Raw genomic sequence first — 14135 nt, 5'->3', positions numbered from 1 at the left:
ACAGTCCTTTGCTTATGAGCCTGGAACTGTGTGAAGGTTTAGCAGTGTGTGAGGCAGTAAACCTGTCCATAGGTGACTTTCAAGGAACTGTTTAATATTTTGGTGCCAGTTCAGCACAAAATGTTACAAGGTTAGCCTGAGGACCAAAACCTACTTTAATCAATGTCTCTGACGCAGAACATGCTCAGACATTTTGCTGGGGTGCAGCAGGTGACAGGTACCTTTCAATTATGACTGTTTAAATAAAGTGTAACTTCATAGTGCACTGTAAAAAGGGAAAGTCAAAATAATCTCAAGGATCGTGTGCTGCTAAAGAGAGCACCATCTGTAATGCAGGAGCAAGGGTTGGTTCCGATGGGCACTGTTTTGCTGTGGCTTGTGAAAATAAACTCAGTCTTGAGCCTCTGACGTGGAACAGGACACAGAAAGAGTGGAGCCTCGCTTACACAGATGGTGCCTTGATACATAATTCTCTTCCCTCTGAACTGTGGCTGCTGAAGTGGGCTGTAGTGCAGCCCCAAAAGATGTCTGATAGTGGCAGGAGTGACTGCAGAAGTGTGCTGCCCAGGGGTTGTGATGGTACACATTACACATTACCAGGTACTGGTGCGACTAAAGCCATTGATGTCACTCTTGTTCTTTCCTTAGAGGCCCAAATTGCAGCCACAGAAATAACTGTTAGACAAAAGAAGAAAATCTCCACAATAAGAGCAGTTCACAGCTGCAGAGTCAATACATTGGTTACTACAGCACTAAAACTAGCACAGAGCTGAGGCTTGTGGGGAATTAATGACTCTTTGTTTTAGAGTCAGAACTCAACTGGGAAATGAAGCAGAATGTGATCTCGCTGCTGCTTTGACCTCACAGATTTCTGGGGGCAGGGAACACAGTCTTAGGATCTGCTTTGGATCTTTCCAGCTCTGCCCATCCACTGCAAGAATAGGAGCAACCAAGTGGATTTTTGGCAGCTTCTGCTTATGCATTATTTACTGATACTTGTAATGGGAAGTTTTGTTCTTGCCTTTGCTCCTGTGGACACATCCTGTGGCCCAGCGTGTGCCAAATTAAATGTTCAGTGTGGTTATCTATAAAACAGTGCTCCAAACATTTAAATCCACATTACTTGTGCCAAGCATGTTCTGATTTGCAGGTATAAATTTCTCTTTTGTAGGCAGCTCTATGAGAAACTGGAAAATATGACATCAGTTGTTTGCTAACATGTATTCATGCTACTTTTCATCACTGGAAAATGATCTATAACATCACCTATAACATTTCTCCACGTGTGATCAGCAGCAAATCCAAGATCGCTGAGAAGAGGCAGTTAGTTGCCATAGTGGAAAAAGGCAGTCAGGTAACCAAGGGACAGCTGTGATGTAGAAGCTGTAAGGAAAGCAACCATCACCAGCAATTCTAGCAGTTACATACAGAGAGCAATGACCCAAACTCCAGTTTGACCATGGAGTCGTAGAAGGTGAGCTTCTGTGGTGCTAAAGATGTTGCCATGCAGGCTGCAGTTCTCCAGACAGCTACATTTGGAACTGGGGAATGTGCAAACAGAGGTAATGTGCAGTGGTTTTCTTGGAGGATCACTGTGGAGATGAAATCCCTGTGCCATGCAAGTCAGTGGGAGTTCTGCCATTGACTTCAACGAAGCAGGGATTTCACCCACTGTGCTTCATTTTCCTCCTGCTGTGCTGTACAATGCTGTGTATTGTTTGGGACTCATCTAAAATTGTCTTTATCAAAATTACAGAGCGCTTCGAGGGTTCCAGGAAGGATCAGGCAATTATATGGGTAATGAAAATCCATTATTAGGTTAGGATGAAGAGGGAAAATATCCAAGTTTGGAAGTAAGATAAATTCTCATGTTTCAAGGCCCAGATTAACCACTGAACAGGCAGGTCAGAAGGAAACTCTGTGAACAACTTCACCATCCTGTTTCTCTCACTTTCCTCTGAAATGGAAAGTACTTCTTGTGAGAGGTAAACCAAAGACAGTGGAGATAAACCAAAATTGGTGCCTAAAAAGTGACATTTTTTCTTTTTCAGTTGATTTGCCTGTTTTGGGTAAGCTTGTTAAAGTACAGCTTAAATGTACAGAGACAAATGAACTTACAACTGTGTTTAATACTGTTATTATATTGTGAGGTATAATTAGAGAGCAGCTAAATATAAAGTCTGCTATTGGAAAATAGTTTGATTCCAGCTCACTGTTAGCTAGCACAAATTACCCTTATTCTCTGCTTCTGCTTCTACTTAGTTTTCTTGTGGTTTTAACCCCGTTTAACTTTATTTCTTGTTCCTAAAAGAAGATTTTTATTTTTTTAATGTCTTCTGATGTGCTTGTGGGGGAATTCAGGACCAAATTCTGATTTTTGTAATAGTAACATAATTCAGTTTGTTTATGAGCAGTGGAAGGAGATGTGGCCTTTGGTTTTCAGGTCTGATACAGCAGCTCACAGGTCTGGTGGCCAGTGGTCACTGCTAAGGATCATTCATCTTAATGAATACCATTCACCTTAATGAGTACCATCAAGTAGCATTTGGCATGGCTGGATGAGGTCACTGGGTCAAAATCAGTTCCTGAGTTGAATTGCACTTTCTCTGTAATCAGGTCTTTAAAACAAGTCTGGTGTATAATAGAAGGGAGTAAAAGTCACGGTGCATTTTAGGTGGTTTTCTTGATGCTCTGTTGCTGAAGCCAAAACAGAAAGCAGCATAGAACTGCACCATTAGGAACACTTATAATTACACAGCTGACTACAGCAGACATCGTTTACATGTGCAGGGTTGCTTTCACTTAGGAATATCTGATCTGTTCCAAAGATTTACACAATGCTGTGTAGCATTTACATGACACAGCCATGATTTAACCTGATGTCCTCACATCCAACCCTGCGCTGATATGCTCACAGCCTCAGGGAACTGATCTGCCCTAAAAACTGAGATGAAAATTGACAGCTGTGGTAGTTATCTTCCTGTCTGATGGCATCACAGATGCTGCTCAAAGTCCTGTCTGCACTCAGGGTTTACTTTTAATGAACATCAAGCAGTTCCCCTCGCACCATCACACAGCTATGGACTTCTAATGACAGAGGAATGGGAAACCAACCTTAATGATTCTATGGAAACTGCCTTGTGTCTGCTCTGCAGCTCACCCTGGTGATGTTTGATCTGAGCTAACCCATCTCAGCATCTCTGCTGTTTGTCTCCAAGGTTAAGACTCCTTCTCCCCCATGTGCTACAGAGGGTGCAGCATGGATGGGGCTTGGTGTGGTGAATATTAGTGTGAGAATGGTTTGCTTCAGGAGGAGCACAGCTCCTGCTGGAACTAGGCAGAGTACTGCAAGCTGTAGGGTGCAATGATCAGAAAGGTTAACATCTTTATTGTAGTAATTTGTGTGGGATCAGACCAAATGTCCATTCTGCATCCCTGAATACTTAGAAATTGAACTGTGTCAGAGAGGACCTGGAGGGTGCAGTATCAGCCTTCCCTATCTGGTATCAGTAGATGGTTCTTTTTGTCAGTCCTCTTTCCCTGAAGGCTGAGGTCCTGAGCTGTGTACCCATCAGCTTTCACTGTTTGCCTTCTGCTTGGATTCCTCCCTGCAACCTGACTTCAGAGCATCTCACAACAAATAACTAGTAATAATGGGCCAAATTAGCCTGGCAGTTGTTCTGCAGCCTAGAGGTGAGAGTCTCCCATGCAGTCTGCCAGTGCATCACAAATGTAGAGCCAATTCTTTTCCATTAGACACGCAGAATTGACTGCATAATGCAGAAATGGTTTTCATCTTATAAAAACTGCAGTAGATTTTCTGTAAGCCACATAGGCAGTATATAGCTACTGAAATGTTACTGACTGCTTCTTTTTTTTTTTTTGACAAGCTTCACCCCTGTTAGGAAGCGTTTTCAAAGTAAGTAACATCTGTTGGCTTTTCCAAGCAATTAAATTGTTCCAGTTTAAATCTGTGGCTTATGTCCATGCTCATAAATCTGAATGTGTTGTCACGGTCCACACCTGCATGGTACTTTTTACTGTTCCCAGTAGGGAAATTACACTGAGGAGGATATAAGCAGATTGTGGTGCAGCATTGTTATCTGCCAGGCTTTGCCATCAGCTTTTATGCTTTTAATCCCCCTGCAGAACTGCAGAAGTCTCAAGAAAGAAGAAGGAAAGAAGAAGGAAGCTGAAGAGATACCTGCTGATCGGCTTGGCAACCGTTGGGGGTGGAACAGTGATCGGTGAGGCTGCCTTGGGCTGTCAAAAGCTTGGTCCTGAAGTGCGAGGGGGAGAAAGTGGAGTTCTGACTTGCACATTCAGCAGCAGAAGCCAGGCTGTGATTTTAAAGTGTTCACTGTGTTGTTTTTTTCCTTCTTTTTGCCAGGCTAAAGGTAGTATGTTACTTCAGGATCTGCTGTGCAAGAGTAGAACTGAAAGAATTAGTTGTAAAAATGAAAGTCCATTGGGTTTGTTGGAGCATTGCATGGAGCAGTGCATGCTGGAAAGTCAGTTTAAAGATACTGGAGAGAGACTGAAGAATTTGGATGATGTTTGCCTGGGGCACAATCTATCACATATTCTTCCTCGACTTAAGTTATTCTTTATTTTTACTGAAGTCAGTTAAAGAATGCGTGCAGAGATTCAGGGCCTGGGGATGATCTTAAGAGCCCCTTTACCAGGGATGCAAAACAGGTCACTTTTTCAATAGCATTAACAGTACCCACCCAGCACAGGGAAATGACTGTTTTGTGCACTTGGTAAAGAGACTGTTGAACTCACTTGTTGCCTTCTCAGGCTTGACAGGAGGTCTTGCTGCCCCCCTGGTTGCTGCTGGGGCTGCTACTATCATTGGAAGTGCAGGAGCAGCTGCTCTTGGTTCAACTGCAGGAATTGCTGTCATGGCCTCCCTTTTTGGAGCTGCTGGAGCCGGCCTTACTGGTAAGAGAGTGACTGCACATTTCACAAGCACTGAGGCACAGGATCGTGTTCCAAAATGCAGAGCATGACCGAGCGCTGCAGAGCAAGGAAAGTGATTGGAAGTATGATCTCACAACTTTGAGATGGCTTTTATTTCAAGACATGCTTGATGACTAACTAGGAAAATAGTGTTTGATACGTGGCTGAGTAAAAGAGATGAAAGCTTCCTGCTTTGGATTAGAAAGGTGCAGCAACAGAGAGCAGTAGCTGTTACACCTGATGCAGGATTTTCTGCAAAGCAGCCTTTTGCTGAGATACCCACAGATCATGAGAGCTCAGAGGGATCATGTTGGCTCCATACCAAGTAATACATAGATCTGCTGAGGGTCTTGGAAAGAGAGAACCTTAGTCATGAGCCAAGTCATCTCTTATGAATTTCTGTTGTTAACAGTGTCTGTTCTTGTGTGATTTCTGAGATCCGTGTTTCTGCCTTGTATGTAGGATACAAGATGAAGAAACGTGTGGGAGCCATAGAAGAGTTTGAATTCCTCCCACTTACTGAAGGAAGGCAGCTTCACATCACCATAGCAATTACTGGATGGCTGTGTGCTGGCAAATATGGTAAGAACAAGATGAGAAAATGGAGGGGAGCCTGGCAGTGTTTGTGCTGTAGTAGCATCGTGCCTTCCACACACTTACATAGGCTGTTGAATAAAACAGATCAGCTGTTAACAGAAGACTTTGTAACCCAATCTGCAGTGCCAATCAAAACAGAGGAAAGAGAAGGTGCAGTAAATTGGTTGTACTTGTGGTAGGATTGGTGGTAGTGAGAGCGAGACCGTTTCTGTCAGTGAATCCTGTCTGGTTTTCCTAGGAAGAACCTGGTTGGGATGAATGATTTCCAGCACTAGAACAATACGTCTCACCTACCTCTGAGACCTTATGTTTATCCTCCAGCAATTAACAGAAAACAGTGTTGTTTTCTTTCTCTCCATCTGCCAGCTAATGAGGTTTATTGGCAAGAAAGTTGTGTGAAGCAAATCCCATTAAGCAAAGAACTCAGGAAGTGAACTTAAAGGCAGCAGCCTTGAAAAGTTTGTATTGTTTTAGTTTCTAGTGTAGCTTGTCATATAAAATATGTCAACTGTCTGCTGCGTTCAGCAACCTGGCTCAGCAGCTGCTAATTTGTTCAGAACCATCATAATTAACACTGGATATCATTAATGTGGAAGGCTTTCTCTGTCCTGTTGCTTGTTAGATTGGAGCTAGCTGTCAGAGTAAGGTTGTTTTCACTTTGCAGTACTTTACTCATTGCTTAGCAGGGCCTCAAATCTCTGGCGTTGGAGAGCTTCCAGGCACTGTTACAAACACAAGTGCATCCCTTCAGGAACCTTTTGGTGTCTGTTTGCCCTTAAAAGGGAGCTACATATGACACACATTCTTCTTCCATAACAAGCAATCTGTTATAATGTCTAAAAAAGCAAAACTAAAACTGTCACCCATTCTCTTCCTTGTAGTTGTGCCTATTTGCACGCTTGCACGACTTGTTAACACAGAGGGAGTGAGGACAGGATTATTAGAGAACACGTTGTGATTTTTGATCTCCCACTATCTGCCTGTCTGTACATCCAGAAATACAGCAGGATATTGTGGTGAGATCTGGCATGGGACTTACACATGCCACTTTGGTCAGCAGCTGCCTCAACTTGCCCTGCTTTGTTCAGAGAACGAACAGAGTCAACGGGTTTTAATTAATTAAGATGAACAGAGTATGGCTTAAAAATTGCTCTTGCAGCCAAAAATTAGACATTGCACTGTGTATATTATTCATTCTTTCTTAAGCATTCAGGCACTGCTTTTGATTAGCCTCTGAAGGGGAAAAATTAAACTAAAGTGGTTAAGTTAGACGGCAGAATAAAAATAATCGCAGTCTAGATCTGCAAATACAGATTCCTTATTTTCCAACAGAGCCACTAATGCAATCCTTGCCTGCCTAACTAAAGTGCTTGGAAGATGCTCTGTGGTAGATTTTGAAAAGATTTTACATATTTTCCATGCCTCTGGACTCAGTCCATGCAGCCATTCAGCACTCGGTCTTTCTCTGAACAGGCGCTCCTTTGGTCTGTGTGAGAAGTTGGAGCTGCAGGGTTTGGCCTGATGTCTGAGGATAGGAGGAATGTCCTCAGGACCGACGTAGTTGACATCAATGTCCATCTGTCTTGGCAGGCTGAGCTACCTGAGTGGGTCGTGAAGTCTCAGCCTGCATGCAGTATCTCAATCTGCACTGAAGACTTTGCCAGAGCAGCTAAAGCTGTGGGATTATTCACAAAGCCAAAACTTATTGTAAAATGGTAGAACTATGGAGTCTAAATCTAACAGTATTTTTAAATGCAATTCCTGATTATCACAGAATGTTCCAGTGCCCTCCAGGTTCTTTTCTGGCTCTTTTTTTGGAGCTGTCTTGCCAGGAGTCAGCCACTGTTGTGCTTTCAGTGAACACGAATTCAATGCCTGCAACTTTTCTCAGGAAGCTTCACAGCACCATGGAGCAGCATGTTGCATTCGAGTGAGCAATACTGTCTGGCCTGGGAATCCAAGTACTTGATGGAGCTTGGCAGTGCCTTGGATACCCTGGTGAATGGTTTTGTTAACATGATGGCTCAGGAAGCCCTAAAATTCACTGTTTTGTCAGGTAAGAACCCATATTGTACTGGATCTGTGTTTGTACAGTTTCACTGTTGGTGTTTATTTAAAGGAGCTTTCCTGATCAGAGAGGATTTCTGGGAAGGAATATTGGCATCACCCTGCAAAAGTGGCCTGAGAACCTTCTGTACCACACCTGTAATTCAGAATTGCTTTCCTGGATTGCTCTGCTCTGAGTCATGGACTTGTTCTTTTAAAATTACAGCTGGAAACACCTTCCTTCACATGTGCATTTATTTCTCTGTATTATTACACTGTGTTTTAGTGCTTTACACAAACCTTTCAAACACGCAGGTTGCATTCATGTATGGTGTCTGTTTGCCTCCATATCGGAACATCAGATTCTTTCTTATCTATAGTCTAGCAAAACATTTCTCAGACCAGCTCTTGAGAAAGAAGCACTGAAAATGACAAAAGGCCATAGGTTTAGCTTTTAACTTCAGTGAACCATCTTGTTTTGCTGTTTCCTAAGAGCAATCCAGATTTGTGAGTGTGCTGCACTGTTTGTTTTCTGTGTTGCAGGTATTGTTACGGCCTTGACTTGGCCAACTTCACTCTTGACTGTTGCCAATGTCATTGACAACCCCTGGGGAGTGTGTCTGCATCGGTCTGCTGAAGTAGGCAAGCACCTGGCACATATACTGCTCAGTCGACAGCAGGTATTGAAATTATCCAGAAAGAATGTCAGGAAAAGATCTGGCCCATGGGGGGAAAATTATAGATATCTTTCCCGAGGGAAGAAAATGAATAATAACATGAAAAATGAAAAAAGAAAAAAAAAGATGCACAAAGGTGACCAGCGTGTATCTGGAATTAATTGAGTTAATTGAGGAAAATGACCAAGTCCCAAAGCTTCCCTAAATGAAGGAGTGATCCAGGTCATAACTGACAAGTGGATTGAACATGCCATAAAGCAGGCAGGCCGACTCACTGAGTGAAAATCTGAGCACAGAAGGAAAGGTAGGTGGGAAGGAGGAGAGAATACAGAGTGCTCAAAGTACTCACTGTGAATTAAGGGGCACAAAACAGTGTAAGAGAATACCCTGCAGCATTACATGCAGCATGAGCCCTATTTTTGCCTAAATGATACCAGAACACATATAAAACAGTTGAATTGAAGAATCCAGCTTCTCTCTTCTTTTATTGATCCTAAACTACAACTGCACCAGCTTTCATCAGGCTTCAGTCTGGAATAATTATGACCATGCCTTTCCAGTATTCTTGCAGAGCTAAGAAGGAAAATCCAGTGCTGAAAGGCAGCTAACAGAATCCTTTGAAACAGAAAGAAAAAGAGAAGAGCTGGATTTTTCTTCTTTTTGACATGTCTTCTCTTGGGAGGAATTGGGAAGAGATCTCAGTAGCTTGCAGTTTCCTTCATTTTTATCAGGCACACAAGCAAGGATTGCACATGCTGACCCACCACGATAAATGCACTTGTGCTTCCCTGCATTGCTGCACCTGCAGAGCACTGGTATGGAAGTGGCCATGAGCACAGATCTGTACAGATGTTGCTATTCAGGTGATTCCAACAAGAACTTTGTAAGTGCAAGGGCACAGTTGTTAGTAAATTCCATGCTCGTGTTGGAAACCTGTGAAACAAAAGGCAGGATATGAGCTAAAGGGAAAATGAAAAAAGCAGAGGGCATTCACAAATGGAAGAAGAGGGAAGAGAGAGCAGCGTGGTATCAAAGCCTTGTAAGAAAAAAACATGTCCAAATGGGATGCAAGCTTGAACTAGAGGTGAAATACAACAGCCAAAACAAGGAAGTGAAATGGACTGGTACCTGAAAGAAGGGATGGACATCATTAAGGCTCCCTGAGGTGGTTTATGAAAGTCATTTCTGTCCCCCCAGAGCCTGCCATTGTTTGCTGGGCTACTCTGGCACAGGGGGAGGCAGTGTTCTGCTGGCCACTTGTTTCTCACAGGCGTGCTACTCCAGAATCTGTTATGGAGGGGCCCTGGGAGAGCTGTGGCCACATCATGAATGTGCAGGGTAGAAACAAACTCCATTTCTCATAAAAATACAATCCCAGGAAAGGCAATAAACTTTATTTCATACAAGCCCTTTGTTATGCTGGGGCATTTGTTACTGCCTTTCAAGTGTTAACTGTTGTGGGAGCTCACATTCCAGTGTGCTGCAGAGCCTACACGAGTTAGCATGATGTCTGGGGAGTCCATCACACACCTGCTCCCTGGTTCATACAAAGACCATTGCTGCTGAGATTAAGCTCTCTTTGATCTTTAGGAAAATCTCATTAGACTGTTCAAAATAAAAGCTTTCCACACGTCATTTTTATAACAGCCACGCAGTGCTGCTGCGCTGCCATTCAGTCTCAAATCTAAAAGTGTCCAGTATTGTTGATTTACTGCTGCTTTTTCTGTTTATTGAAACATTTCCAGAAAAATGTTTGCTCCACGAATTAGGCTCTCTGTTGGAAATTTCAGAACGGTCTGTTTGATTTCTGTTTGAGTAACATCTTATCACTGGATTCTTTCAATGGATTTTCTAGCTATCAAAAATCCAAAATAACAGATTCTCCAGATATTGAACTGTGCAAAACTTCGGGGACAATCTCTTTGAAACTGACAGAATCTTAACATGCTTAAAAGACCAAGCACCAGCATGGTGCTCTCTGTGGGGTCTTGGGAAGCCTGTGGCTGGTGTCTCTTTCCAGGTCTAGTGGAACTTTTATGGCTTTTTCTCCTTTCTTTCGTTGTTAGGGCAAGCGACCTGTCACACTGATTGGCTTCAGTCTGGGTGCCAGAGTTATCTACTTCTGCCTGCAGGAGATGGCTCAAGAGAAAGGTAAGCTTCACCTTCTGGTTCTCTTCCTCTTCGTTTTCCTTACTGCTGATCAGTTTTCCTTCCAATGAAATGTTCTTCTGCAAGAGAGTTTGAGGTTTTTTAAAATCAGAAACCTAAAAAAATGGTTTTGAAATGCGTTTGAGGCCAAATTGTCAATGGATTAAATGCACAGTCTTCATTAGAGGTGCTCCAGTGTGGCTGACAGCGTGGTTTGGACACCAGTCTGTAAATAACAACCCTGACATGTTGTGACATTGGAGCACTAGATCAATCTGTGAGCTGCCCAGGGCCACTGAGATCCTGGCAGAGGATGCCTTGCCTTTATTGGCAGCTCTCTGTAGCTATTGTATCTAATTCCTTGAGTCCTCCCTTCCATTTAAGTCATTGAAATGCCACTGTCATCTGCTATTTTCATGATAATTTTTCCCTGAAGTCAAGTATAAAACCATCTGTCAATTTATTACCCGTTGTGTTTCTGTTTATTAATAGATTCTATTTTTAATTTGAGAAAAAGAATAAAATCATTATGATCAGTTGATGTGAAATGCATCTTGGAGTCGAGTCAGTGCGAGTGTGTGTGTGCAGCCTGCCTTCCCATACGTAGCTCATGTGGTTCATTAACTGTGCAGCTCACAGAAAGTCTCTCATAAATAAGGAGCTCTGTGAAGTAAAATGTTCAATAAAGTCCAGGAAGGTGGGGTTGGTGTCGGGTGAGGACAAAGGAGGTCAACATATTTTCTTTTGACAGCTGTATACCAGAACTTCACTTCTGGGTTAAGATAGAAGTGCTCAAATAGAGAATTCAGTTCTCAGGATAAATCTAATCAAGTCCAGAATGATCCTAATGGAGTTACACTGAAGCCAGAATCCAGATCCTAGTCCTGCTCTAGATCAGCTCTTTTTGTGTCTCAAGGATGTTAAGGGCTGAAGTATTTTCAGGCTTTTATTTAGAGGTCTGCTATCTCTCACTGGAATAACAGGGGACCTTAGCTAAGTAATACATGAAAGGGAATCCTATGGGGTCTTTAAAGCTGGCTGCTATTCTAAAGAAATCTAAGCATCGTAATTATGGATCATAGCAGCTCCCCACAGTACACTAATTTTTCAGTTCCTTAATTGAATTATGAAAGCTGAGCTGTTTGTGAGATGAAAAGCAGCATGTTTGGTGCAGATTGCCAAGGCGTTCTTCACATGCACATTCCAGAGCAAGCCATGGGAGGAATGAAGCTGAGACCTGGGACATCTGAGACTGATTTTGGTTTGGACTTGGTTGTCTCACACAAAAGAAATGGAAAGCCTTTTGCATCCAGATGGCAGTGGCATTTATGAGGACAAATAGCTAATCGTGGATTATTCAGGGAAAGACCGTGGCAAAAATTCAAAGTCTGTTAAAAGAAAACACTCTTCTGCCATTCAGGTAAATAATCTGTGGGATCCTTCCTTGCAAATGGCTTTGGAAGCCAGAGCTTAGTTTCCAGAAAATGGCACTGTAGTCAGAGGGGCAGTAATGCCCCATCAGAGACCTGTGATGGCCCAGGGAGCCCATCGCTCTGATGTGTTCGTGGTGATTCCTGAGTTCCATCACTCTTCTTTTCCAGTGAGGACTCACCTGATGTTTCCTCTTTGCTCAGTGATTTGTACTAAAGGCACAGGAGAGCCTGAAAACTGGTTACAGCCTCCTGCTTAGCCTGGATCATCCACCCCTTTACTGGGCAAATAATCTTATCAGTCAGCAATCTTCTCCCATCAGTAACGTTTTTGTATTTTTATTTTCCTGCTTTATACAGACTTTGTTTTTCTCCATCAGTATAAAAGATTTGCAAACTGTGAAATACGTTTCATTTATCTCGAGCACCAGCAGCCACAGAGGTCACTGATCTGTTCTCAGATTTCTGTCAGCATTGAAAGAAAATGGGTGTTTTTCAGCCAAACCTGGACGTTTTTTTCTTCTAAGCACAAAATAAGCTGTGCAAAGGACTGGAGGAAAAAAAAAGCTTCCAACACCTTGCCCAAATGTCCAAGATCCTGATGAACTGTTTGTTTATTCAGTTGGCTCACATTGTGGCCATGGAATTTAGTACCTGGGTTGGAGCAACCTCCCTGAACAGGCGCTGGGTTTCCTTTTCATTGCCCATGACTGTGGAAACACAGGACTTTATTGCTCACAGATTACACTAACAAAATTGAATTGCTCTTTGCTGTTCTCTTGATTGGTGCAAAATTTTCTTTGCAATAAGAAATAATACCAAGAGAGCTCTTTTGGACTGTTGTCAGGTGCTGGGATTTACACTGTGTCGAGAAAGATGCAGGCACTGCAGGGAGCTCCAAGTTTTTAGTGCTATTAGGGAAAAGAAACCAGTTGATTTCTATTTGAAGGCATCAGCCTTTAAGCCAGGCATCACCTCTCCATCACAGCTTGTAGTGGTGCACACTTACCTTCACTTCCCAGAAATTTTCAGCGTATTATTTTACAAACTGCAGACACCAGCTCAAAAATAGTTCAGCTCACGTCTTGTGGACGCTGGTCTCAGCTGGAGAGCATTGATTCAGCACTGCCCATGAGGCTTCTGAGACTGCAGGGCTGAATTTCACTTAACTACTACATCAGGTGCTTGATGTCTGCTTACAAAGAAGAGTTAGGAATGTATATTAATATATTGTTTAAGAGCATCTTTGCCTGTTTTCAAGCCTGCATCTGCACAGAAGAATGGTGTCTAGACTGAGGCTGTCTCTTCTTGTCTTCAGATGGCAGGAGTGGCAAAGCACATTAATATTTAAATTTTAATCTAGGACTGTTGCAGAGCTGCCCAATGTTTTTCATTTTGTCATTTCAATTGAAATTTCCCAGCTACAGCTGTCACATAAGAGAGGAAGATTTATGTAGGTCACTCCAAAAGTAATGCCTGCTGTTTATTTCCATGGAAAACACAACTGCAAAGAGCACAGTAACACTATTTGATAGAGCAAATTTATCACCACCATTAGCTGTGCATTTTCTTCAGCACCACATCACTCATAATTGTGTGATTCAGGTTCAGCTCCTTCAGCTTCGTTTTGATTCACTGGGTGCTGGCAAACCTGTGTATGATGTTCTTTCTCTTCCCATGTGAGCATTCATGGGATCCACCTGGTGCAAACTTTGCAATGTTCCAACATTGCCACCATTGTTTCCAATGCATTAAAAGAGATACTCAGCTCCATACACAGCTCCATATCAGATGCCACTCTGTCAGGCTGCCCCTCTGCTGCCATCTGTTGCACGGTAACAAAATGTAATGGGAGATTGGTAGAAGGTTTAACCTCTACTTCCATATCCTCAACATTTGCCTCTGATGTTGTGGGCCAGCAGAATAACACAGGAGGCATTACTTTTGGAGCAGCCCTCGCACTGCATAAGTCAACACTATTCAGCAAATGCTGCCCTGTGCACTGAGGCACCTCTCAAGAAAATCAAACCAGTTTGATGGTTGGCAAATGCTGTCTGATCTGTCTTCTAAACCTGAGCTGTTCTGCTTTCACCTTAACAGACTCCCAAGGGATCATTGAAGATGTGGTGCTGCTGGGAGCTCCAGTGGAGGGAGAGGCCAAGAACTGGAAGGCGATCACAAAAGTGGTGTCGGGCAGGATCATAAATGGTTACTGCAGGTCTGTGTGCACACAGTGCCCTGCTTCACTGTTGTAGTGTCACTTTGAAATGGTTCT

At 42.9% G+C, this 14135-nt stretch overlaps 1 protein-coding gene across 5 annotated transcripts in view; it reads left to right on the top strand.

Moving 5' to 3' along the window:
- Nucleotides 1-14135, top strand: part of TMCO4 (transmembrane and coiled-coil domains 4) — a 37210-nt gene that overhangs the window by 9402 nt on the left and 13673 nt on the right. For all 5 annotated transcript variants that reach the window (XR_008208754.1, XR_008208753.1, XM_052691792.1 and 2 more), the window contains 7 exons: nt 4150-4247; nt 4801-4944; nt 5425-5544; nt 7451-7615; nt 8149-8285; nt 10349-10433; nt 13961-14078. Coding sequence is in view for 3 of the 5 variants with exons in the window: in XM_052691792.1 (XP_052547752.1) it covers nt 4150-4247; nt 4801-4944; nt 5425-5544; nt 7451-7615; nt 8149-8285; nt 10349-10433; nt 13961-14078 (867 nt within the window). In the remaining 2 variants the exon portion in view is untranslated. The remainder of the gene's footprint in view (nt 1-4149; nt 4248-4800; nt 4945-5424; nt 5545-7450; nt 7616-8148; nt 8286-10348; nt 10434-13960; nt 14079-14135) is intronic.

This window comes from Tympanuchus pallidicinctus, unplaced genomic scaffold, assembly GCF_026119805.1.
Source record: "Tympanuchus pallidicinctus isolate F22 unplaced genomic scaffold, pur_lepc_1.0 scaffold29, whole genome shotgun sequence".
Taxonomy (NCBI): Eukaryota; Metazoa; Chordata; class Aves; order Galliformes; family Phasianidae; genus Tympanuchus; species Tympanuchus pallidicinctus.
The sequence above is the reverse complement of the archived record's forward strand: the minus strand, read 5'-3'. Positions and strand labels throughout refer to the sequence as shown.